Source organism: Calonectris borealis, chromosome 8, assembly GCF_964195595.1.
Source record: "Calonectris borealis chromosome 8, bCalBor7.hap1.2, whole genome shotgun sequence".
Classification (NCBI taxonomy): Eukaryota; Metazoa; Chordata; class Aves; order Procellariiformes; family Procellariidae; genus Calonectris; species Calonectris borealis.
The window spans coordinates 20901684-20929039 of record NC_134319.1 but is presented as its reverse complement, the minus strand read 5'-3'; the positions used below and the strand labels follow the sequence as shown (position 1 = coordinate 20929039).

Below are 27356 nucleotides of genomic sequence, written 5' to 3'. Positions count from 1 at the left end.
TTGGTTTGCCAATGGTAATGCGAAATTCTGAAATACAGTTTAACTCAGACATCCCAGTCAGTGCTCAAGAGAAAGAATACTGGATTTACAAAACATTAATTATTGTCTTCTTTTTAGTAATAATCAAGTTCTCTGGAACTGGCTTCCAGAAATGACTTGGATCTATGGTGGTCTTCTGCCCTTTACAGAACAATTTCTCTTTTCAACACATTTTTCCCACAGATGGTGAAAAAACTCTTTTCTTGTCCTTAGGCTTCACCAATTTAACTTAAATCATCTTTAGAACGGATTTTAAACTCCTGTGGATCAAACCTATCCTCAGTTTAGAGTGGCTTATTTCTGTTTCACTGAAGTAGGGAAGTCATTTAAACTAATCTGAGTTAAATAGATTCTAAAGCTGCTGTGTAGGTAAGGGTCTGAATTAGTTCAATTACATTTATTTAAAAATAAGCCTTTAGTAAACTTGTGAGTACAGGCCATAAGTCTTTCCCTCATCTTGGGAAAGGCAAATGGAAGGGAGAGGGAAACGAGTAATCTCTATAGACAGTCTTAACAAGAAATAAACTTGACTGGGACTAGACTGAAACTTGTATTTGCTGCTCAGGCAAGATACATTGTGATAGACAGAAGACAGCCTCATCTTCATAGGTTATCTTTGGAACCTAATTAGGATTATGAGAATCATTGCCGTTGTCTTCCTTCTTAACAAGGTCATATGAATAGCCAGGTAATATACTTTTCCCTGAATCCCAATCTCTTTCTTACATGTCCTTGGTATCAAATGCCCAAGTTGTTCATTCTTCAGTAGTCAAAACCTCTGTTTCTTATCGTAACAGCTTTGACAGTTCACTTCTTCTTTCTCAGTAGCAAAATACAGAGTAAGTATAGAATTTGGAGATAGCATCAAATAAAGTGATCTACTGAATGATTCAGTATATTAAGATTCGTAGCAAGTCCCCGAGTTAAGTAGGTAGAAGCTGGGACTGTACTGGGGGAATTATATATGTGTCCCATAGCCTTATCTTAAGTATCTGCTTTGGACACTGTTGGAGATGGTGCTGAATAGACACTTGGACTGACACAATACTGCACATTCTGTGATCTTACTTCACGTTTCCAAAACCACAAGGACACCTTATGACTGATCCAGAGGCAGAAAGCAAGCAGCCCAGGCTTTGGCGGTGCTGGAGTGAGCTCTGCACTCAGCTGTGCCAAATAAGCAGTGGTCTCAAAACCTGGGAGTGGATACTGCCATTGCTGTCACTGCCCTGTTACACAGAATAGCGTGTGGATGTTTCCTCGTTAGCAGTATTTTAGAAAGGTAGGGAATGTCAGTTCATCCGGCATTAAACGCAGTCTGATACCACTAGGCAGCACAGGCTGTATTGATCCATCCACGGAGCCCAGCTAGAAAGCCTGGGAGAGCAGCACTTGCGTGGCCATTGGGCTTCCCTTCGTTTTGCCTAGACAAGAGTCCTGTGTCTTCTCTGCCATGAGAGGGTGACATTCATGGGCGAAGATAATACGAAGGCTTTGTGTGAGTTGATTTAATTGCTATGTGGCATATCTCTTAGAGAAGAAGTTTATGAATAATAAATGTACCTCCATTAAAAGCAAGATCAGGTTTTCCTCTGCAGCTATTTCACCTACAATCAGTTCTCCATTATTTTTTCCAATTGCTTTTATTTTTAAAACATGGGGATTTATTTTCCATTTACGAAATCATCGTACACAGGAATGCAAGTCAGGAGTCAGGTGGTAAGCCGTATTTTGATATATGCTGTAACCACCTCAAGTGGTATTAAGCAAGTATATTAGGGAATGGTTTGGGGAGAGAGTTTCAGTATTCAAAGTGTGTTCTATCACCTCCTTTAGAAGATGGAGGGCAACATCTTAGCGTCGTTACTGGCAAAAAGTTCATGTGTAAGAAAGTTTTGCAGCAGGTATAGAAAACAAACTAGATCATTGTAGTCAGTAGTAGCTGGGATTAAAATTTTATCCAGCAATTTAACAGAGCATTCTTCCACTTTATGGACTTCAGAAACAGTTGCAAAAAGACCCCACTTTTTTTTTAATTTTTCATTAAAAATGCTGAAACATTTCAGTCATTCTTCAGCTGATTCCATAGCACTGTACTTTTTTGTAACATACCCAAATCCACCATCCCTTTTCAGTACAGGCATGAAATTAAAAAAAATAACAACTTTATTTATGGAGATAATCCTGCACTCATTGCATACCAAAAGCTCCAGAAATGCCTAGCTACATCTTTCTGGAGTACAGTTCATTACTGTAGGCTTCCAAGTGAGGCTGAAGTTGTTTGTTTTTTTTTTAATTTAAGTAAGCTTTTTAAAAGCCTCAATTTTTCAAAATAAGATGTATATCAGATTTTTTTGCATCTTTTGCATCATGTATGTGATTTACCATGTCACATTGATGGTTTGTTAGATATTTGCAAGGCTTTGAAAGAGACGTACATTTTTCAAAGTCATCTCGCTGTAGGAAATTAAAAATGGAGACAATTATAGAAAATTCCAGTGCAAAGAGAAAATGCATTATGGAAAAAGCCATAAAAGCATAAAAATATTAAAGTAAAAATCACTTCACAGTAGCCTGTATGATTCAATTGTAGATCAATATTGTGTAGTTAATGCATTAGCAGTAGAGCATTAATTTGCAATTACCGCAGGTGATCTGATCCTCTGTGTTCTGTCCATTGACATAAATGACCTTTTGTTGAAAGAGATTCTGTAGTCATTATTTCTAGCAGATGTATCAAAAAAAAAGGTAGAACAAAGGGATACTTTCTGAAGTATACTTGTTTCATGATAGGGTCTCTTAACATTATATTCTGGTATAGAATACTTTTGTTAATCTTGAATATTGGTCATTAACATGTAAAGAATATTTTCCTTTTCAAGAATATGTTCCTTTTCAAACAAATTTATTTTCTTACAAAGTATGGAGGTCACACGTGTCCCCTGTTGCTCCAGCATGGATGTCTGTAAGGCTTTCTACATAGCAACGATTTAAAATCCACCTATATAATGCTGCTTCCCAGCAGGGCAGCCTGTAACTTTGCTCCAAGCCCTGTTTCAGACACACCTTCACCCATCTCCCACATGCCCTGGACGGGATGTAGAACCTTGCAGTCCTGTTCCTGTTGGCACTGTGCTTTTGTCCTCACCATGTTGTATTCAGCCCAGGCACACCTGCTGCCTCTGGACCTTGCACCATGACCCTTCTCATCTTTCAAGGCAAGGGAGTAAGGTGGGAACATACCCCACCTCAGAGGCAGAGCCACCGTCTTGCTGGATATGCCCCATGCCCTTCTCTCCTGCCCCACACCAGTTGTGTATGAGACATCAGAGGGAGAACAAAACCATTCTGCAAGTATCACAGCCCATGTTAGGAAAGCAATAGCGATGTTTTTTGCCCCTGCAAGATAAAATCTCCCTCCAACACAGAACATGGTTGTTTTTATGAGACTACTTGTGTTTTTTATAATGTTTTCAAGGAGCATTCTTGTTGGTACCTCTTTGGAGCCAGAGTCTCAAGGGATTCAGGACAGTTTGATTATTATTTTTTCTTCAGCAGGCTTTTTACTGAAGCATTTAGCTGAGGGATTTTTATAACAGCAGGATGGCCCTTTGTGTGTGAATAAATAAGCTTTCCCATCACAAAATAGTGGGACTTGAACTATGAGAGAGCATTGTTATTGGATTTGTGCAAATGTGAAACCCTGTGAGGAACCCTTCTACATGGTATAAAATGCCCTGGGTATCAGGCTCTGAAAATATAATCACTGAAATGACAGGGAAAAAAAAACACCATCTCATAAACATTATGTCACATTTTAATGTTTAGATGCTACCATTTTCTCCACCCCAATCTCAAAAAAAAAACCCCCGCAAAACCCCGTGAAGTAAATGTATGCTGTAATTATTCATCATATTTTTCCCCTTTTTTTTTTTTTTTTAAATTTTCATTAAGGTCACTGGTGCAATTTCTCTACATTTTTTATGGCTACAGAACTGCAAAGTAGAGAGCTAGTTCTCCATGCACTTAATTGGTGTTCTTTGAAGCCCGTTTCAGTGTCTGTTCTAGTCAGTGAAGACACTAATACTTGAGTTAAGTGAGGACTAGATGAGGCCAAAAAATTCTCATCCAGGAATTATTGTTTATGCCATTTAATGGTATGGAGAGTGAAAAACTAAAAGAGATTGAAATCATGGGAGTGACAGAGCCGGGCAGCGATGGAGCAGGCCCTGTGTTTTACAATTCCGGGTTAAGTTTATACTGATGACGCTTGGAAAAAATTTTTGTCTTGCGATGAATGGCAGTGATTTTGAATGCAGAGGAAGGGCTCAGTCTTTCCTTGTGTCTAATCTGTGTTGGAATGAAGTCGGGCTGGTGGCTGCAAGTCTTAAACAACCACAGGGTGCCAGCGGTGTGGCAGAGCAAGTCTGAGCTTCTCCTGCCTGGACTCGCCAAGAGCCCACCTTTCCTCTGCCCCGAGCCCGTCCTTACACCAGCGCATCGGGGAAGCAGAGGCCGAAGGCTTTGCTTTGTGCCAGTCGGAGAGTGCTCCATGGACAGATAAGCCCGAGAACGGGCACACGTTGCCATCAGCTGGACACCATTTAGTTTCTGACGCAGGCTGTGGCTCAGGGGGTAGAAGAACAAAACCTTTCTGTACAAAGCTGTCCATGATACAGAGGAGTTGATATGTTGGAGCCAATTCTTCTCTCACCAATTAAATTGATGAGTGAAGAATAGATTGCTGGATGCAGTGGCAGGCCATCAAAATGATATGAGATGAGATTCAAGGGATATCTCTTCACATCCGCCAACAATTTTAAGGAAAAAAAAATACCACTTAAGGCATGTAAGTCCTTTGATTGAGATAAATATAGTCTCATGTAGAAATAGCAGTTTTTAGCCCATATTCCCAAAGAAACTTGATATGTGTTTGTATGTCTTTTTGAGTATCCTCAGTCACATTTGGGCTTTGTGGCCATTTTCACTGAAATTTGCTGGAAGATAGAAAGTATTTTTCTATAACAAGTTTTGAGAAAACAAAAAAGTCAGGCAGAGGAGAGAGCATACCTGTGTTCCTTCACTGTAACACGAGCACACTATGAGCTCACCCTTATTAGACCTCTGAGAATCCACATGGGACAGTGCTGTTAGGACTGTGTCAGCCACAGGAAAGGCTTTAATTGGCAGTCACACCTTATTAGACGTCAGAGAACCCAACCAGAAGACACAGAGCTGCTGGAAGCCAGGTATCATTAACTCTGCTGCTCACAGAGCTGCACGCTCAAAAAAGTCTTCAATGGACGCAGTGCCGAATGGAGTGACCCTTCTCTGCGGAGCTGAAATTTACAGTACGTGCAGAAACAAAAGAGGGAACAAAGTGCTGTTTGAACATGTTGACATAAAATCAAAAGAAAAATGAATGTGAAAGAGAGAGAAGAGTTGGGGCAGAGATACTCAAGCAATCACTTCTGATAAACATTTCATTATTTTCTGCTTTTTTCTTAGCTCAGTGCTAATTACAGAAACTCAACCTGTTCTGAACTGTCTGTCTGTACAAAAAAGTCATTAGAGGACTGCCACACTTGCCCCATTACAGATACTTGGGATGGAAATTGCTAATTGATAGTGAGAATTTTCTGTGAGAATTCCTTTTAACGGAAATCAGAATTTGTCAAACAAAAACAATCTAGAAAGTTTTTTGGTTATAGTTGGGAAAAAAAATCAAGTTAAAACAGGTTTTCATTATTGATTTGTACTTTCGTTATCATGCCACTTTTAATGAAAAGTTGCAGTATTCAAATCAGCACATTGTAAAGTTACAGACTAAACTAAGCTAATAATGCCTTTTATTTTGTGCAGTTTTGCAGTAGTTTTCCATTTTATTTGGAGCTGCTTAGGGGATTTATCTATTAGCTTTCCTTTATTTCTGCTCATTTCACCAACTAGTAAATGAGGTCTGCATAGATAGGATTGTTATTTCATAAATTTGTAAGAATGAATTCAAGCTCATTCCATAACAACTGCTATTTGTCATTCTTATAATGGATTCTCATGCAAAGTAGGTTTAACTATCACTGAATGATAATAATTATTTAATAACAATTAAGTCTCAATTGAGCGTCAGTTCAAATGCTCAAATACCAGTCACTCCCAGCCTCTGCAGGGGATTTGTTCTCTGCTCTTATACCTGGGGACACTGAGTCTGCTTCTCTTTCCCCTTCTGCCCAGGTATCTATCCTGCTTCCCTGGGTCTGGTGACATAGGGACTTTAAGGGTTGAGGAGATGCGAAGAATAATTCCTTTGGCAACATGCTCTCCATCTCTCCCAAGGATCCACAATACTGCTTCTCTTTCCAAAACCCAGTACTGCTGCACCTATTTTTAATGTGGATTCACACTACCGATGTGGATTCGTGCTGCCACTATCTTACATGAACAAGCACAGACCTGTCCTTCCTGTAGGTAAAACCACATGGTATGAATTGACATGAAGTAAGTTCTGTTTAAAAGTTTACAAAGTAAAAGCAACATGGAGATGACTCTTCAAAAGAGGCTCAGTTAAGTGTTGAAGAAATTGTGGGCAAGTTGTTTTACTCAGCTCAGGTTGCTTTCAGACACAAAGCTAGCTCTGTCGTAGACAGAGTTCCCCTTGTGTACCAGTGTGGAGCTGACTGGAAATTGAATCTGAAAATGTACCCAGCTCCCTGTTGGATATTGAAAATGTAAATAGAAGAAAAGATAAGCACAGTGGGAAAAGCTGAGTTTCTTTTTTCGTTACTGCCATCTCCACTAATTACTTAGGGAATTTCCTGTATTTTGTTTTAAATTATATATATTGTAACTGCAGGGGACTTGTTTTCCAAAATGGGAAAACGTAGAACATTCAGGATTGCAAAGCTCTGCCGTCAGAGAAGTTTTTCTTGGAAACATTATTGGTCATACAAAGAAAATACGCATGTAAGAAATTTTCCTTTTTGTATCGTAGCAGCTCCGTTGATCTTGCAGTCAGAGGCTGTAGCTGGCAATGAAAGGAAGAAAGGGGGACCAAGCAGTGGAGGAGGCTATGCTCGAGGAAGGCACGGTCCTGGAGCCCATGCCGGCACAGGCACGTGCTGCCGTGCAGCTCGGCTCGGGCTCGGTGCAGGGCTAGCTGGAGTTTGGTGACCGATCTGCCGGTTTTCCCAGTGGCAGAAAAAACTTTTTTCTGCCCAGGAAGCAGGGAGCAATCTGGGAATATGAGCCCTGATGCCTTTTTGAAGTTTTTTTCCTGCTACCACACAAGCCCCCTGACACAGCTTGATCTGTCAGGCGAGAGGTCCTTTTATCCATGCAATTTGAATGAAAGAAACAGAGAAACCATTTTTCTGAAGCTGGCAGTACGTTTAAGGAAGGGTTTAACTTTCTTCAATATCTGAGTTATGCCACTGCTTTTCTTGCTGATATTTGTTATTTGGACAGAGATAGGTAAAACAATCCCTAAGGAAATGTGGAAGTGGGTTTTTATCTCAGACATGAAGGACTCGGAGGGTCAGAACTATTTTATTCGCATGAATCTCACTCTTCAATGGACACAGCAGCTGCTGCACAAATTCGTACAGGCACGCTGATAAAGGATGAAAGTAATTTTAGCTGAAATAAAATGTGAGAGTACTAGAGAGAAAGACTCACAAGGATGAGGGGTTAATCATTGCAGGACTGAACTGAGGTTCCAAAATGGAAAAATTGCTTTTCTGTTTGATTTTGAGAGGTCTGCAGCTTTCAAAATTCTGGTCACAGGAGGATGTCCCTCAGTAGATGGTTCTCATTAGAGTTTGTTGAAAACTTCTTTGAGGAAACTGTTCTTCATTGACAAATTTCATTTAATCAAAATAGATCTGGGTTCAAATCTGTATCTGATTCAGAGTGTCCTGGGATAAAGGACGTTGAAGCTTTACCCTGAATCTGTTATGCATTAATGAACCTGAGTATTACCAATGATCAGGAAATAGTTATTCTGTCACAGGGAAGTTTAAGGATGGAAAAGTTTTCTAGTTTAAACTGATAATCAGAATTCTAAATGTCTGTGGCATTAACACATTTAAAGAAAAAATACTATTTGGGTGAATCAAATCTTTGTTTCAATCATTTTGCAACATATTTTAGTTTTGACCTTTTCATTCCAATTAACTTGGATTGCAAAATAGATTTTCAAGTTAAATGGAGCCATTGCATTCCATGTTGTCAAACAGCACATATTGGTAATTCTGAAACTCTTTTCCACACGTTTTTCAGAACACGGTTCTTTTCTGAAAAGCGTGCTTTCCTAGAACCACGCTCACTTCTGACAAATATGGCTTTCCAAAAATAGAATAACAGGCCAACTCCAGTTCAGAGAGAATGGCGTTCCTGTTGGTTAGCTCTTAGAAAGCAAAGTCTTAAAAACACTGCTAACTTCTGACTAAATGTGTTATGTTACTTGGTGACTTTTAACATCAAACCTCCAGATTTGAGTGACTTAACTGATACCTGCTTTAGAAGTATCTTTGGAGGAGCTGGAGGATACAGCTCATGGAAATGGGTCAAGTAAATCTACATCTACCTGGCACGGCTGCTGATGCTGTACCAGCAGCTGCAGAACCGCTGGGAGAACTGAAGGATTTCATTTTCCACAACAGTACTTAGAAGAGGGAGGCGAGACCTCTGGGTGTTAATAAATGAAATACGAAGTGATATTCAACATATATTTAAAGATAGTTGTAGAGCCTCTATATGTGATTGGACTGTTTACACAGGGGAGTTAGTCATCTGCTTTCAAAGATATCTTTCATTTTGTAGATCTACAGTACAAAGATACAATTTGCTATAGATGGTTGATTATGAGGCTGTTTCCCCCACTCCTCAATGCTCAAGGCATATGGAATCATATTTGTTTTCTTAGGAAAGATGATCACGATCAGCACTTTTATCAGTGTGTGTGCCCACCTACTGCATAAAGGTCCACTTTGTAGTTCCAAGAACTGACAGAATGCTTTAGTGAGATAAGCAAATATAACCATTCCTCTAGGGGTGGTTGACAGGGAAAAAAAAAACCAATTACCTCAGGGAGCCTTCTGAAAATTCTTGATTTCTTCCGCATTTCCCCTCTCAAAGACACGGGATACAAAATTGCATCATTGAGGGTCCCTTGATAAGTACCGGTTTCCTACTCCCAAACACCCGGTTTAGCTATTTAGATCAAAGATACATTAATTGGCAGAGAAGAACTTAAGGGGAGGAAAAATACATTTGAGTAGGCTAGGAATTAATGTGTCTGATAACATTCCTAAAGGATCCCTTACAGTGCTCTTATCCCCTGCCGTGCCCTCATCTGATAAGTGGCTAATGGATTCTAGACTTTTTTCTCCTCCTTCATTGTTGGCCACTCACAGTTGCCCAAGGTGGCTGGAGTGCAATACGTGAACAAGGTCTATCTTTCACCCCCAAAAATCAGGTACTTTGGGGTCTCTGTGCCAGCGGCAGTAACCGTCACCTTGGTGCTGGGAAGGCTTTTCATTACAGCCTGTCTCAGGAGGCTGCTGTAGCTTCAACACAAGCTGTGTGGCTCTTCTTCCTGCCCAGCTACTGCATCCTCACTTCCTTACCTGTACTCCCTGCCTCGATGTTCCCCCCAAATGTCAGCTCAGCTCTGCTCAACACCACGTCAGCGTTATGTTGTCTTGTTGTAGAGAGGATCTAAGCTGTACAGGAGATAGAGCTCTTATGCCGCAAGCTTGGCTTGCATGGGCTGGATACTTTTTTCTCCTTTTAACTCATTTTGAGCTCCATTACTAACTGACATTAGCCTGTACTTCTGATTAGAATGGCACTTTACCTCAAGGCTTGTCTGATGAACTCACTTGAGGTATAACAAAATGACTGAAATACTTAATTACTGACACCTACATGACATCGGACCATCCAGTCATCTTTTTAATATAGATTTCTTAAGCCCTATGTGAATGGTTGCCTACTCTGCAGAGCCTGGAGTTGTTAGCATCTTTGAATCTTTCTTCTGTGTGTTGCCCCTCAAGTGTCACTAGTAAGCCCTCAGCTCATTAGGACGTCAAGTCTAGGACCCAGTAAAAAAGATTATGTGTTTTTTTTCCCCACAATTCAGACAATTCGTAGATGTAATATTTGAGTCCTTCAAACTGCTTTCTGAAAGCTGTACTTAGACTTTGGAACAAATAGTAGTTCATTAGTTCATGTATATTAGCTCAATTCTAATGTTTTAAAAAGGCTATCAGCTATCATCCAAATCAGTTTTGCACCTTGATCCAATATCTGAAGCCTTGTTAAGTAACATCCCATCTGCTAACCTATATCTCTAGAGTCATTTAAGCAGCTAATGTGAATGAATCAAATCATTCCATCTGTACTGTATCAATATTTGGGAAGCTTTTTCTTACTCACAGATTTGTTCTTTAAAACAAAGAATCTCCTTTTTTTCCGGAGATTGCACCGCATTGTCTGATAATCCACTTCCCTTAACGTTCTTAATCCTACAACCCTCCAGCAAAAGTAATAATTGCTGTTAGAAAGGATAATTTAGGCTACGCATTTAATGTACTGGTAAGTCAGTGTTCAACAAAGACATGAGGAGGAGGAACCATAGTTATACAGGCAGCCTTTCCACAGACACTGGTATCCGGAAGATTGTAAGTACAGAAACCCCTCTCAGAGGAGATTTTATTTGTTTGCTTACTCTCACATCGCAGCTCTTGCCACATTATTGTAAGTACTGTGTGAGACAACCAATGCTGTGTGTGCTGCTTTTTACTTTGTAGATCTGGGCATATCTAAATCATTGTACAGGGGCTAGAAAACATACATTTTCATTTCCATAGGTAAGAGCTATACAGCATATAGATTGCATGGCCCAGAAAAATCTCACTTTAGTTGAGTCAATTTTTGCCTGTTGCTTTTGAGAATAAATTTTAAATTGTATGTATGCCTTACCCAGATTAGAATCATGCTCTTGCCCACCACAATAAAATTAATTTTCTTAAGGCTGTCGATTCATATGGATACCCAGATGGGCACAAATAGAATCCTTCCTGAAGCACCTTGCGTTCATTTACAACTTCAGTCTTTTTCCACTAGAATCTTAATCAATAGACACTAATCAAAAAAGCAGTAGCCTCAACTATACATTGAAAAACAGCTTAGAGTCATTCATAAATGTTTCTCTAACATCAAGGTGGATTTATGTCTTCAATACTTATCAGGAAGAATTTTTAATAGAAAAAGAAAGCTTCTATAAAAAGATTATAAATAATGCTAAAATTGAAAATATATTATAATATAAAATCAAAACAGTAAATCTTTTGCTTACCATTTGGGCATATCAGTAAAAACATTTCAAAGGAAGTCAACCAAATTAATGGAAAAGCAAAATTGTTAATCCATTGTAAAACCTCTCACAGGTATCTTGGAGGAATAATAGTTGTTTATCCCCTTGCTATGGTAAGAATATTAGAAACTGTGAAGTCAAAGGCCAATTTCCTAATCGGATGGCATTTTGAGAGCTATTTTATTTAGAGATCCTATGCAGTTTAGAACCAAAGCTGAAATAAGTCTCCGTCTTCTGGGGAAGCAAGATGGCATTCTGCTAAATGCTAGAATTTTATCATTTGAAGGGAAAAAAAAAAGCAAAAAGAAAGCAGCCAGCGAGACCTAAGAATATAAAAGCATTTGAGATCTCAGAAGGAGTTTAAATCAATGCACTGCCACAGTTACAGCACAGATGAAAGAGCCTGCTGTCTCAATTGCCAGGAAACTACTTAGAAACTCTCACTTTGATTTTTTTTTTTTTTTGGTAGACCGTTACATTACCACTAAATGCAATATATGGGGACATCACTGCTTTGATGTTGTACAGCTACAACAAATGGAAACTAATATGGTAGAACAGTCAAGCTATGTGATTTGCGTTTGTATATACAAATATATACCCATCAATCTTCTTACTTCTAGACCATGTATCACTGCCACCCATCTGCCTCCTTACTGTTACTTCTGTTTTCATAAAAATGATAATTATTTTACACCCATATTCTGAAGAGAGAAACATATTTTAGAGGGATGTAAAAATTAAAATTTTCTCCGACCTATTGCCTCCTACCACAAATTCATTGTTGGCAAAGGGTTTTAATAGTGCTTTGAGACAATTTTGAATAGGAGCACGACTGCTGCCAGACATTGCAGCATTCTTGTTCTTGCAGATCTACTCACACCAAGAATACTTACATTTCTTGCAAAGCAATACGTTATTAAACAGGCTAGATTTTCTGACTTGCTCCAACCTTTTGCTGTGAACTAGCAGCATATGAGATTATAGAGATGCTACCTCTTGTTAGTTGAAAGTAGCGTAGGGAAGAACTGATACAAACATGTCTAGATCTGCATCTCTGCCACTTCTGCTGAAATCCCTGCTATAGATGGAATAGAAAGAATGCAGGTGGGGACTGGGGTCCATTTTTGGCACCATCTTCCCCACCATCACCTGTCCAGCTGGGTTTTCACCATATAATAATGAGTTTATGTAAAAACTGAAGGTCGTGGGGTAAGAGAGAGTGGACAGAGTAATGCCTGAAGAGGAGTGCATTGTTTCCTCTTTCCAGTGTTACGGAAAATATTTTCTCCTCTGCAACATCCAGCAATGAGAAAATGCAAGGACAACACTGAATAGGAATTGTTTTAGTGGGTGATCTGGCTGGAAGTGCCTCAGCCACTTTGTTCAAGTTCTGCACAGATGGCACAGGTCTTCCACACGGTCCCCCAAGATATGCCAAAGTCTGGACAGGGACCACAGCCATCTTTGCAGAGAGCAAAACAAAAATAAAATGCAATGTCTGGGTATTTTTCCCATTGCTCCTAGAAACACAGACTATGGACAAATTCTAAAAGGTCTTACACAGACAGGGCTCTCAGTAAAAGGTGCAGGGGATTTGCCTCAGTAAAGACTTCAGAAAGTGGCATCTCTTTGTCGTGTAATGATTCTGCTAAAAGCAAAGGCATTTACAGTGTTTTATAACTGATGTGGTAGTACCTGTCACCAATAATGAACTTTTTTCTTCAAAATATGTAAATTAAAAGTTTCAGATTGATGTGAATGATTAACAACAATCATGTAACCCGTAAAATTCTTTTTACGCAATAATAATCTCCTGACAATTTACTCCAGTTCCTCAAGCAAGATTTGTAATGGCTCTAGATCCTTTGACAAAGTTAGACTCAGTATTTATGTTTATTTAGTAATAGAGCAGTCAGGTCATTTCTTATGCAAGACATCAGCAGGGACCTTTGCATGCCTCTCCCATCATTGCATTTTGCAGAACAATTTTACTTAGAGCCTTAGTCTGTGATTCATTTCATATCCCCATTCCCCAATGAGATCATTTGGTGTATGTTTGATTTACCAGCAGCAAAGCAGGCATTGTGTCTTTTAGTATCTCAGACGTGTCTGTATAGATTAGAATTGTAACCTACAGTTGCAACTTATACTGAACAGATTTATATTTCAGAATACTGAGAGCATGATATAATTCATCATACATAGCATGTTGGCCTGCTTGTCTCTTTTGGGATGTAAGGGGCAATCACTGGAGTGGAACAAGGAGTCTGGATCCGGGGGAAAGGGGAGGAGGTCAGATGTTAAAAATGAAATTGTAGCAGTTCTACTGCCAAGGCAGAGCCAGGGAATGCAGTAAAACTAAGCTTGTGCAAAATGATCTCCCTCTGTATAAGTGCAATATGAATAATACACATTACCTTTCTAAGCAGGAAAAATGTAGTGCCTTCTAGCCCAAGTTCTAGTCCAAAGCTAGAGACAAATACAAGCAAGACAGCAGGACGGCACTTGTCAGCAGGATAGCTAACAGCTTCATTGTGATCTGGACCTCACTCTGTCCCATAGGTTGCTCACAGGGCCTGCTGCTCATCCTCCAAAAAAGAAAAAGCTACTTTCTACCTAAATGTTTCAGGTGAAAACCTGGGTCAGTGAACAGTTGAATGTTAATTTACTCATAAACAGATTCACGTAGATTATTTAGGACCAAGGGATATTAAACAGGTGCCATCTCTGCCATGCAAAGTTCCAGCACCACTGCTTGCCAGAACCTGGGCTGATAAACCACCTGAGCACCTGATCCACACTTGCTCTGTTTCTTATAATTGTCCATAAGCGGCTTCTGTTGGCCACAGGATACAGACTGCTGGTCTGGCACGATATGCGTATGTTCTCAGTTGCGAGTTACATTTTTGTTGAGGCTTTTGCTTCAGGGTCTAAAGGGAAGCACATTTCGCTATGTTTGGTTGGTGGAAGCATGATGCTGAGGAGAGGAGCTGAGCGGACAGGGCTGGTTGCAGTTCAGTTTCACGCTGCTGCTCCGATCAGTGTGCAAGGCACGGACAGCAGCTGTTACAGCAGCACCCTGCTCGCCTTTATCTCCTGTTGAGGTGTTTTAATAAGACGTTAAATGAGAGGTGGTAGCAACCAAAAGGTAGTTCCATTTTAAATATGGCCATAGCTGGACTGCTCTTCCTGCTCTTCACACCCATAAAATAAGATACCAGCAGAAGAGGGGGCTCAACGTTTAGCTTTGCAAGGGAGGAGAAGCATGCCTGTTCCCAGTGCAAGTAGCAGGAGTGAAGCAGGGGCATTAATGATGTATGGAGATGGGTCAGTTCAGTTCTTCTGCGATTTTTCCGGATGCATGAGTTTGTGTCTCACCTCGTCTATTGCCCTGCCACTTCTCTTGTGCTGAAAAGAGGGCACAGTGTCATTTAAACTCGTGATTCAGAGGCAGCCAGGTATGATGCTAAAAACCTCTCTCTCTGGTGTAGAAATTGTCATGGCTGATGGGTCAGGGTGACCTTTTATCATGACTTTCTTCACCACTTTTTAAAATGCAGCAAAGGCTTCTACATTGATTCATGGAAGATACTGTAAGCCTAAAACACAAATCTCACCATCTGATATGTGCAACATAAGACATTTCAAAGCTCAAAATGTTTTGGAATTTGCCAAAAACATGGCAGAACTATTTCTGTTGGTTTTGTATGTGTTAATGTTTGAATTGCTCTTGTTCTAGGAAAAGCACTTGCTTTTACCACAGTGAAATCAGTGAAAGGTGTGTCTTTGGATAATTATTTGCACCATTGGGCACCATAGTCATAAGGCTCCTAAGGAAGAGGAGGATCGTCTGAAACCACTTGCTAATTCTGTTTCTAAGTCTTTCCATTTCAGATAACATTTTTCTTTAGTGCAGAGATTTACATTTTTCTTAAAAAATTGCATTTTGCCTTCCCTTCTGGAACCTACTTGGCTTTCCAGGGAAGGCAGTGCGCTGCACATAGACTCACAGGGATCAAATGTTAGCTCTTAGTGTGAAATCATCTTCTGCACATTTTTATACTATTGCAGTTCATAACACTGCACCACAAGATGGAAAACAGTAAAAGCCTCTTTATTTATAAGGTTATTACAGGTATCCTCCAGTGTATCTCATGTGTATACATCCTGTCAAAATATTTCAGGATTTTGACAACAGTGCCTGAACTTGTTTCAAGTGACATGATGTGACTTTTAACTGCATTTTTTTACAGTTTTAGTATTTTTAAGAATAGCTAATAAAAGTGTTACCCATGCATTAAAAAAATAAAGAATCCCTTGGTGAACAAAAAGGTTTAAATAAGCATCAGTTCAGTTTTGCAGTTAAATAACCTGTACAGAAAATTATTACGATGTTCTTTATAATTGCTTTGGAAAAAAAGTCTTGAAGTCTACGGAAGCCGTAACAGACGTAATTAATGCCCACACTGTTTCTCCAGAGAAGCAGATTTTATGTAATGTAAATGCACTGCATAGAAAATGTTCTTGTGCTTATTTTATAGTTTGCCCTTATTTTTCCCTTGTACAGCTGTAGCATATGGTATTTTACAATGTGATGTGTATCTGTCTTCAGAATTGCAAGTTGTATTATCATTTCTGAAATGTGAAAAACAATTCTATATTTCCTGTATTTTTTAAGTGTCGATGTCAATTATGATCCAAGGTATGTTTTCATGTCCAAGGAGTATGGATGTGTTTGTCCACGTGTACACATTCATATTCTAAAATAGGTGGCTATTTCATTGTTTCGTTCATTATGTGTGTATGTAAGTATAGGTATTATCAGGAGCATTCTTTTTAGCTTTTAGAATAAAAGCTGAATCGAGGCTGAAAACACTGACACATCTGGAATTTCGGAGCATTTCCAGGGACTGACAATTAATGGTAGTCAACCAACCCTGTATCTCGTCACTGATGGATGATTAGAGTTTAGCTAATGAGAGAACAGTCAGGGGTTTTTTATGCACTTGTCAGTTTGGTTGGGGATCTCTGTGGGTTTAAATCTGAGTTGATATCCACAAAGTGGTCCAGAAGAATCCCTGTAAATGGTCGGACTGTTCTCTGCTGTCAGTAGTTTTGTGTTTACGTGTTAAGCTCTGCAGGTCAGGGATCATTGGTTTATATGTTTATAAAGCTATATTTCTATCTGTGTTTCTAAAGTATCTAAAATAAGTGGCCTGGCCTCCCAGTACCACTGAGTGGCAAATGGTGATTAGCAGAAGGGGACCGTTCTGTTCTGTGCCTGGCAATGCTCACCCATACTAACAGGTCAGCTTCATAGGTGCTGTTTGCTGAGACATTTTCGTTGGAGGCAGATTCTTCTCAGGCGCATCCAGTGAAAGGACAAGAGGCAATGGGCACAAACTGGAACACAGGAAATTCCATTTAAATATAAGAAAAAGCTGCAGGGGAGATTGAACACTGGACCAGGTTCCCTAGAGAGGTTGTGTAGTCTCTGTCTTTGGAGATATTCAAACCCTGACTGTATATGGTCTTGGGTAGCCTCCTCTAGTTGACCCTTGTCTGAGCTGAGAGGTTGGACAAGACAATCTCTAGAGATGCCTTGCAACCTCAGCAAGTCTGTAGTTCTCTGATTTGCTTGACTGGGACCTAACTGGTTATGTCTGTGCTTCCTGAACAGAGCAGGCTGGGGAATACCACCGTCTGTCTGCAGGCAAAGATCTGAGCATAGCTGATGGTTTGCCATGCTTAGCCTCAGCGCCCCGGAAGGCACACTTGGGGCTGGGCTTGCAGGCTTGCTTCTGAACAGCCTTCAAGCCTGGTCTAAGGGCTGCCATTAGGAAACCTAGGCATTTTAGTGTTATTGAGTCCTTTTTTTCCTGAACTGCAGTGGTGGTATCATGACATAGGATTAAGCAGAGAATTAATATCCTGAATTCTTGTCGTTCTTTCCCAGTGAAGTTGCAGGAAAGGTCATCTGATAATAAGTAAGTCCAAAGAGCTTGCTAATTCCATATGCTCCTCTGCCAGAATATTGCTGATAACTGACTTACGTTTCGTAGGTATGCAGTGCAATCCAGAATCAAGATTTCACTGTTATTGATGACTACTGCAGTGGACTGCGAGCTCTTCTTTACCTGAAAAGCATTGAGGAACTAAAAGACTGGAATGGACAGAGTCCTGCAACCATGCGCCATCAGAAAGGAAAACCAGTACCTAGAATTGCTGATCTGATGGGAAAGGTATGTTGTTTCATTGCCGTTCCTGTATAATGACGCTATGTCTTGGCTTTGAATGCAATTCCATAATCATTGTATGCAGTTTCTGTTACTTACCTTGGTTAACCACTGCTGCTGTCACAATTAGTCACCAAGTCTTTTTCCTTCTGAGTATTAACAAATATAGCTTAAGAAGACAAACTTGAAATGACTTGATATGGGATAACATTTTTACTATAAATATGATCTCTCCACTTGACTGATAACATCATGTCTTAAAAAAAAGTGTAGGATGTAAAATTACAAATGCATTGGAACAAGTTCTGGAACTGCTTGTTTTAATGAAACTCAACTCAATTCTGATTAATACTAATATTGTGCCAGAAGTTCCTGGGTGTTCCAGCCATGGTGCAACATTCAGGAGACATGAAAGCCTTCTAGCACTGGACCTGACCAGCTGAGACAGCTTGTCACAAACCAGCTGTTAGCTGGAACACTAGATCAGGTAGGAGTGGCCCTTCAATCATCGTACCTGAGCATCTCATGGTCTTTCATGTGTGCTGACTCCCAAACCCTCTGCAAGGCAGGGAAGTTCCAGGTGAGGAACAGTGGCACCGAATAATTTAATAGATTCTGCAAGATCATTTAAACCTAGAAGTCTGTGGTGGAATAGGAATGTAAACTATGGTCTCTCCAAAATCCTAACCTCTGGACTGTCTTTCTTTTCTGCTCTAGTAGTTCCCTGCTACAAAAGCATCTTTGGAGATTTTTGCCAGATGCAATGGGTTGCAGCCACCCCAGTACTGCTCACCCCTCCACCAGGGCACCGGCTGATCCATGCTGAGAAGCAGGGAGGTGTAACTGGCTTCCTACTGATGCCCCGCTGCCTACTGCTCTAAGCAAAATACCTGCACAGCAGGGAGGCTGAGCTTTTGTTTCTGGTTACTAGAGGGGATCACTTTGAAGACTGATTTCAGTTATACATCATGCCTATTGATTATCCTTCCAAAAATCTGATCTAACACTGTTGAAAATGTTGTATAAAGTAAAGAATTACAAAAGAATAGGATTTGGAGTGTCAAACGCCTCCAAATCTCTGCTTATCATTGCTGATGACTGGAGTTGGATTTAGCAGGAGATTAGAGACTCCTATATTGTTGTTGTTCTCTGTGGAGCTCTGAAAATTATAACATTACCTTCCAGGAGAAAAGACAATCCTATTCCTAAAGCTCTGGATAATACGCTGCTTAAAAATAAAACAAGATATAAGCAGTTTCATTTTCATTTACTTATGTTAAGCAGTTAAACCAGGCTCAAAGGGTTATATCTAAACTTCCTTCCTTTAACACCTGTAGAAACATACACAGCATTTCCAATTCATGTAACAGAGATTTGTTGTAATTCTTCTTTAAAGCTGCATTCAGTGTTCTATCTTTGTATTACCTTTGTATTTTACTAAACAGACAACCATTGTCAAAAATGTTTCTCATGTCCTTTTGAATGAGAAAAAAAAAAATTATAATTCTTAGTCTTTTCCGCTTGTCACTACATCAATAATTAACTTTAAAAAGGTAGTGTGAAAAGATGCTTTAAGGAAACATTTAATAATTCAAAGGAATCTTAACTTGAAACAGGTCACATGAAAAAGAATGAAAAACAAAGCCCTGTGTAATCTTGTCTGGCTGGCTCTGTTAGACATTTAAAAGGAACAAGGCATACAGAATATAACTGATTGTGTATTTGATTGCCCTTAGCACTGAATTATATCATTGGATCGTTGCTACTAAATAATAACATATAAAGTTAACCAGGCTGCATCATTGATAAGGTAGAGGTATATTTTATGCGTAAGCTCAGGATGGCTGTTTGTCCAGGAATGAACATTCAAGGGAAAAGGAAGAAAAATAATACAACACGGGTAAAAGGAAATACCATAATAAATGATCCTACTAGGGGCAATCAAATACAAAGGCTTGATATCATTAATATTTATAATATCATAATTAGCAAGACTGTGCCTAAGCAGTGTTATTAGTGTAACTAATTATGTTATCATAAACTAAGTTTGCAGTATTATAGGAATCAGTATTCTTACCTTCATAAATTATTATCGATATTGGATTTCATGTACTTGTGCCTACTAAATTTAGTTAAGTACTGTAGTTTCATCTAGATTCAAACACAAATACCTAGCTTGCTTGGCAGCAAGTCATAACACACATTTCTGATTCTCTTTCTAAAATAAATTCACTAAAAAGCATGTCCTTACTCTCTATGTGGAAAAGAGAAGATAGCCTATTGATGTGATGTATGTGTTCTCGTCAATAAAAGTAATGTGTAGGAATGTATATGTTATACCTGGAGTAAAATGTGACAGCCAAAATCATGCATTACGATTTTAAAAACTTATAAGGAGCTGTCCAAGTTTGTTTTGGTATTACTGTGAGATGAAATGCAGTTTCTTCAGTAAGACCCCATGAGAAGCTAAACAGCAAATACTGTTGAACTTTTGCATTTAAAAAAAAAAGTGAAGATGCTAATTTTGATATGTTGTATTTTTGGTGCAGTAAATGTAAAAATGTAAAGGAATCCCTCTCAATTTTGTTACAAAATCCCTACTAATTTTCATACAGAATCACGGGGGGTAAGAAGTTCAGGCAACTGACAATTTAAGTAGAAGGAACTGAGGGACAAGAGTTATTTTCGACAGCATCAAGAATCACTTGCCTTCTGACTGTATATAAATTCATTGAGCCTCTCCCAGTTTTGAATATATTAAGAGTTAGGACCGGTCCTATTCCCAGCTAAGTATGTTCCTAATAGTATCTATTTTGATTCACAGTGCAATATTGAATGTTAATGTCCATATTTTTATATAGCAATGCACTATTCTTTTGATAATTCTTTTTCTGTCCTGGTTTCAGCATCAAACAGGTGCTGAGTGCAGAGTATTGCCACAGGAGAGTGACACAGTAGAGTTTTGTCATGAAATATTGTAGCATTTGATGACCAGAGTAAACTAAGATAAATACTTTCTTCTAAATGGTACACCTGACATCAAATTGAAGCTGTCTTGCCATGCAGTCACCAGATAAATGACAAACCGAACAGTTATCACTGTCAGTTGTTACATTTATCACAATAATTTCCTTCCTAAACAGAAAAAAAGCTAAAAATACTGTGCTAAATAGTGTAATATTATAAACAGTTTAATAGCAAACGCATCAACTTTTGGCTGAAAAAGAGAATCATGTTGATTAGTACCTGTTCATGCTTCTGCATTAATGAAACTAATACTTTCATCTGATAATTTATAGCCCTTAACATATGAGAAGCATCATAACATTAGAAAATATTTTGGAAACTTGAGTGCTGTTTTTATGTTTTTCACTGTTGCAGAATGTATTTTTTGGTACATAGACCTTAAATTTATCATCTTTGAGTCAGCTAGTAGATATTTTCTGATAGTCTTTTCAATAGCACTAGCTTTTTCCCTTTTGCTAACACAGCAGTTGCTGCTGGAGTCAATACTTGCCATTGTCCAAGATGTGACCTGTGGTACTACACTGCCTGTAATAGCAGTGAGATTGCCGCTTAGAAATGCTAACCTCAGTCATGGCTTCCAGTCACTGGGTGATACTGTTTTCCATAGCTCCACCAATTTTATTCAATCTTTCCTGCGACTGTAGCCTTATCCATAACCGCTCCAAAGACAGTCCTAGCACAGATGCTGCATCAGACACAAAGGTGGACAAAGCCAGTGTTCTGGGCTTCCTTCCTCATTGCTTTTCTGATGGCTTATTTAGTTGGGTTTTTTTTTTCTGTGGGAGGACCTGACATTTGAAGCCTTGACACAGATGACTGTCATTAATATCACCTCTGAATCACCTTTCCATTAAATGCATGGAATAAAACTTGTCAGCTTGTCTCAGCTGTAATCTCAGCTTGCAAATCTCGACACTGAGATGAGAGAATGGCAAGGTAATGATGACACCACACTGCTTCTCACTGACTCCCTCGAGGAAGAACTTTTGTAAAAGCACACTTACCTCAGCATGAATTTAGGACTGAGATCAAGTGCATGATGCAATCAGGCAGACAGTTAAGATGTAGAGCATGCTCTTACAACCCAAAGTTATTAGGGTGGCTGCATAAAAGAGAGGGAGAGCACAAGTAGTATCCTTATAATCCAAAATTAACAGAATTATGTTTTAAAATAACGTTCCTGAGTTTCTCAGGAAGATACATGACCAGGAGCCATAAAGATAACTCTGTTCTCTCCAGGTGTCTGGATAAGGTACAGTATTCCCCAGAGGTGCAATTTGATCTCCTGTGTGTAGTCACTGTCTCACCTTGTCTGTTTATTACAGAACTCTCTTATTAGTTGCTCACTGATTTTACTCCAGAGAGCTGAAGTGATAATGTCCCAGAAATGCACTGGTGTCAGCTGGTGGTCACAGAAGTCGTATAGTGTTTTTCTGTATAAAATTCCACCCAATGTCAGCTATAAAAATCATACTTAACGCGGTGGCCTCTATACATGCCAGATAGCTAAACATTAAAAAATATGGCAGTGTATTCAGTTAGTAGGTGGGGGTTTTTAGGAAGAGATAAATATCTATGGATGTTTCATACCTTGCTTTCAGCACCAGGAGTTTTGCAAAAACTGACGTATGTTTGATCAAGTCTAAAGGTTAAAAAATTAAAAAGAAGAAAAAGTAATAATTTAAGCATCTTGATTCCAGAAGTATCCAAAAACCCAAAACAAACTGGTTTTCATAGTGGATCCTCCTGAACTGTTAAGGTTGTGCTATATTGAAAATGTTAAAACTATATCTGATAAAAACACATTTATAGAAGGTGGTTTTCTCCAGCAGACAAATGAGAGAGAATGATCCTGAACATGCATAGTATATGAACTTCAGTGAAAATTCTCATCACCTTAAATTTAGCAAGCTGCTGATTTTTTTCTCTGAAGGCATGGACTTCCCATTAAGACTAAAATACGCACTTCCTTCAAGTATCTATGGGTACTAAAAGCTGAGTCTTCTGAACAGTACAAACCTGCTAAATTCTAACTTGATTGCAGTCAAATCTAAATAGCGTTTTGTATGACAGAGAAAAAACCTTGCTATACCATTGAGATTTCATACAAAATATTAAATTAGCTCTTCTATTAAATAAATAAATAAAATATGAACTCCCAGCCATGCAAGAACATTATTGCAATGCATGCACCAAGTTTTGGCTGCCTTCAAATTCTTCAAGGTCTCTGACTGCCTTCACTGAGCAGAGGTTTTCACCCTTCATTTTTGGAAGTGCTTCTTGTTGTTTGGGAAGGCAAGTTTGTCCAGTATGGTAAAGAACCGTCCCCTTGTTTCCAGCACTGCATAAAGAAGACAGAACAAATGGTATTTGTGGCCATGTTCAGAAATACAGACCATCTCATCATATGGTGGTATAGAGATTGCAATAAAAAATTAACATTGATGAAGAAACCCTTTTTCCCATATTGCCATCACCAGTTCTGAAGAAGAGTCAGAGGGGGGGAAAAATTAATTTTAGGCTGTTTGATCCTTTTTCCCATTAGCTAAGGCTTGCACCTGAAATATAGCTTTCAGCCAAGCAAAGCCTCTTAAATGTAAGCCAGTAATGATCAAGAAACCTCTTGGTTTAGGATATTATGGGAACTGTGCATCAGCACACTCAGGGACTGTTGCCGCATACGCCTGTTGGGTTGACCAAAAAGAAGGCTCTGCCAAAATATATCTGAACCAGCATCTGCAGGCAGATGAGGAAATAAGACCTTTCCTTCTGCTTCCTCCTCTCAGACTTTCACCTCCTCCCCTGACGTGATGAATGGTCTCCACAGGCATGCTCCAGGTGGGACCTGATGGACCCTCTGTGGAGCATCACCAGTAGCGTTTCGGGGAGCACCAGCAGAGCAGACCTCTGCACCCCACTGCACAAGTCACACTTAGCAGGTTTGCTGCCGTTGTTGAACCTCCCAGCGTTTGCAAGCCGAAAGCAATTATGAGCAATCCCTGGCGTGACCAATTTGTAGAAAAAAGGACCTCTCTAACATTATTTTTCTTTCCTAACTGGTCTATTATGGAAGTTTATGTTGTGATTATCTACAGTGCTGTTTCTCACGGAGACTGCAGGTTGTTGCATAAAATGTATCTTCCTTAATGGTGAAGCCATTTTCAGTAGAAATGGATAAAACAAAAGGAACTAGGATTATTAAAGTGGATTTGAAGTAGTTTAATCTTTGTGGGTTTATATGTACTGTATGCTAAATTTGCTTTGAGCACTGAGTTTAAAGTTTCATATTCACAGCCAGTAAATGTGGCTATTAAGAAACAATATATTCACGTTAACTCCTTGGCTGTGGCGGTTTTAGTGCATTCACTGCTGGCAACGGACATCAGGCCAGGAAAATCCAACTCCTGATGCAAAAGGATTTATAAAAAAATCCAGGCACTGCCAAAAATGCATAATTCTTTTTTTGTACTCTGCAGTTTGTTTTACTTAGGGAAACGGCCTGGTCATACCCTGCAGCATGCATTCATTACAGTGATCTTTGACTGGCAGATGCAGAGTAATAAGATGCATATTTTAGTGCTTATTATAATACCCTGTCCAAAAACAACTTGACAAATTTGTGATTTCGACAGTATCTCATTTTGCTGGCTGCAGTGCTCTGTGATTGCCTGGTCCACGTGGCTTCCAGATTATGCATACCACCAATACTGCTCATTAAAATGGCCACAGTTCACCAGTTTCGGTAGCTTGGAACGAACTTGGAATGAATTATTATACAACAAAGAGGCTGCTGTCATGCAGAACAAAAGACAAGCAAAAGAGAGCTTTGGCTTAATGAGGCTAAGTGAGTGTCTCCCCTGCATCACCAGCTACTTGACGGCCTTTGAGCATGGATTTTTTTCTCCACAGGCCAAAACCTTTGGTCTATTATTTTGTGTTTATGCACCTTGAGGCTAATATACATTTTAATATGCTGCACATGGAGAAAAAAATCAGCCATTAGATTAGAACATGTGCACTCCCTGTTAAGTTAATGACAGCCGAACATAGAGATAAATTTAGGTTTTCATATTTAATTATAGCACAGCGCAGTACGTTTAGCAAGGATAAATTGCACTATTATTATGCTTCATTTTTTTTGACATCTTTTCATATTAACCATGCGCACTTACCCCCACTTCCTCCCCAGTGTCACACATAATGTCTCTGTGCATCATCCTCTCTAACACCATTAATTTTTTATTCTGTACAGTTGTATGTGTATTTTTGTATTTTTTACTTAGGGTTAGCTTGCTAGTTGGATAAAACCATTCAAAACAGCCCTTGTGTTAGGTGATCTACATAAGCAATAAGGACAGAAGAGACATAAAAAGAACTGGCCTGTGTGGCCAGACATGGCTTCTCACGTCTGCTCCCAGAGCAGAGGTTCCCAGCCCTTCCCCCCGGATGCTTTCAGCACAGTGCGCACTGTCTGCAACTGCAAAGCGGTAGCCCCTTTCTGAAGCAGCTGAATTAGAAAAGCCAGGGAAATAATGCATGGAAGGTTAAATGAGTTCTACAGAATTTTGTAGTTGGATAATATTAATATGGACAATGGTGGCGTCAATATAAAATGTTTCTATTCTGAAGAGTTTAGCATTGTTTTATTGTATAGGAACTAAAACAGACCTAAGGTTGCTAGGTGGTACGTGCTGTTTGTTGAGGCTTTGTACATATGTTACCCCTGTTTGTCAGAGCTGTTGCTCCAGGAATAGCATCAGGAATTAGGCCAGACCTCAGCCTTATAGAAGACAATATGAAATTAAATGTAGACGCAAGCTGGCACGCAATTCAGCCTTTGATTGTCCTTATCAAGCTTTAATGGGAATATTTGACAATTTCTGTGCTGCCATGGATTTGGTGGTGATGTTGGACTATTTGTTACTACCTGAGAGAGCTTTTAGATTTGCTTTCAGCTCTGGGCTGAGCTATTCAGGTAGCTGTGGTTTGTGAAAAATATGTTTGCATGCTTCACAAAATTAAGGAAATACTGCTATTTTCCAAAGTGGATTAGAGCAGGTAATAACTCACAGGAAGATTTTCCTCCTCCTGCTGTGTGTATAAGCAAGTAGAAGATATTATGCTACAGGCTTATTCCTAGATTATTCCTTATTGGATAGTTGTTTCATGACAAAAGACACTGTGGCTTGATGACCAGAGGGTCATGACAGGAATAATAATCGCCATATGAAAGGGTGTCTGGATCTTGGTGATAAAGCATTCCTCGTCGCAATCAGTCAGCACTTGCTGGTGCAAGAATTTTCCTCAATGGCAGAGATCAGCTTTTTCATATTCATTGAGAGCAAATCAGTCTCTCTCTCCCCCTCTCCCTCTCCCCCCTCTTTCTCCAACCTTCAGTTCTGTACCAGCTTTTACTACCAAAGAGATTTTTCTTTGTTAGGTGAAACTCATGGAGTTTGGGGATGTTTAGGACACTGCAGTATTCATGGAACTGGTATTAGCTGCAGAGCCTTATTCTTTGTGTCCTCACTGAGTAAAACCCTGGTCAGTAGTGATTGATAGCTAATTGTCTACAGTTCAAGTACTAGAAAATGTGTCAGCAATTAATTTATGTGTGTAAAACTCTTCTCCCTGATTTTGTAAGTGCAGATTTTGATGCAAATTGCATCCATGAAAGCAAGGTTGTGCCTTTCAGAATGTAAGCTATAATTACTAGTCTGAGAACACGATGATATGAAATTCTTCCTCTAGAACCTACCCCTAGTGAGAGAAGTCATTTATTAACAATATTATGTATTTCTAAGCAGTACTTCTAACCATCTTTTTATTCATTAAGCACTGGTAAAATGCTTGATATTATACGAGGTGTAGTCTTATGGAGTTGCAGGCTATATCCTACAGACATCCAGATGGCTTAGAAACATCTATGAATCAGAAATGTCTCTTCTGTATCTACAGGTAGCTATTATTAGTAAAACCTACTTTTATTTATGTGTTCCCATTTTGTTTATGGTGCTAGCCACAGACGTACTTACTGATGTGCATGTAAAGACTTGGGCTTTTAGCTTCTGAAAGAATCATCGTCCCTTTAAACTTCTCATCTAAGAAAGCTGTTTACTTGGATAGCAAAGTGCTCTGTAGGCCACAGTGCTCCGTGCAAGGAAAGTGCAAAACAAAGTCCGTGGTGTTGGTCATAGACAGCAGACTAAGTATTCATTTTCAGCCTGTTTGCCAAGAATTGTGTTATCCTTGTGCTAGTTTTGAGAGGAATTTTGGCTACAATATCTCTTAATTCTCTTAGGAACAGATTTGGCCCTTAAACACAGCCCTAAGTGTAGCGACATGCAGAGATGTACGAGAAATCTAGGAGGAGTGATTTATGGGGAGAGGCTAAAGAAGCTAAAACTCTTAAGTGCCCATATGTCCTGCCTAAATGTGTGTAAACATAAGAGGTGGAGAACACAGTGGTCTACAAATATTTGACGTTTGCAGTCAATTGAGAGAGGGGGATTTTATGATGTAGAGTGAGAACTCAACCAAGACTGATGAGTTGAATTGGAAAAAGAGGAAGTGTTCAGGAAAAGCAGGAGAAAAATTATCCTGATTGTAAGGAAAGCCTTTTTGTAGAAATGATGGAGGTTTCATGCTGGGTTGCTGAGATTAAAGATTAAAGGGAG

At 39.3% G+C, this 27356-nt stretch overlaps 1 protein-coding gene across 1 annotated transcript in view; it reads left to right on the top strand.

Moving 5' to 3' along the window:
* DPYD (dihydropyrimidine dehydrogenase) overlaps positions 1-27356 on the top strand; it is a 364617-nt gene that overhangs the window by 296487 nt on the left and 40774 nt on the right. The window contains exon 20 of the mRNA XM_075156366.1: positions 17479-17658. Coding sequence (XP_075012467.1) covers positions 17479-17658 — 180 coding nt within the window. The remainder of the gene's footprint in view (positions 1-17478; positions 17659-27356) is intronic.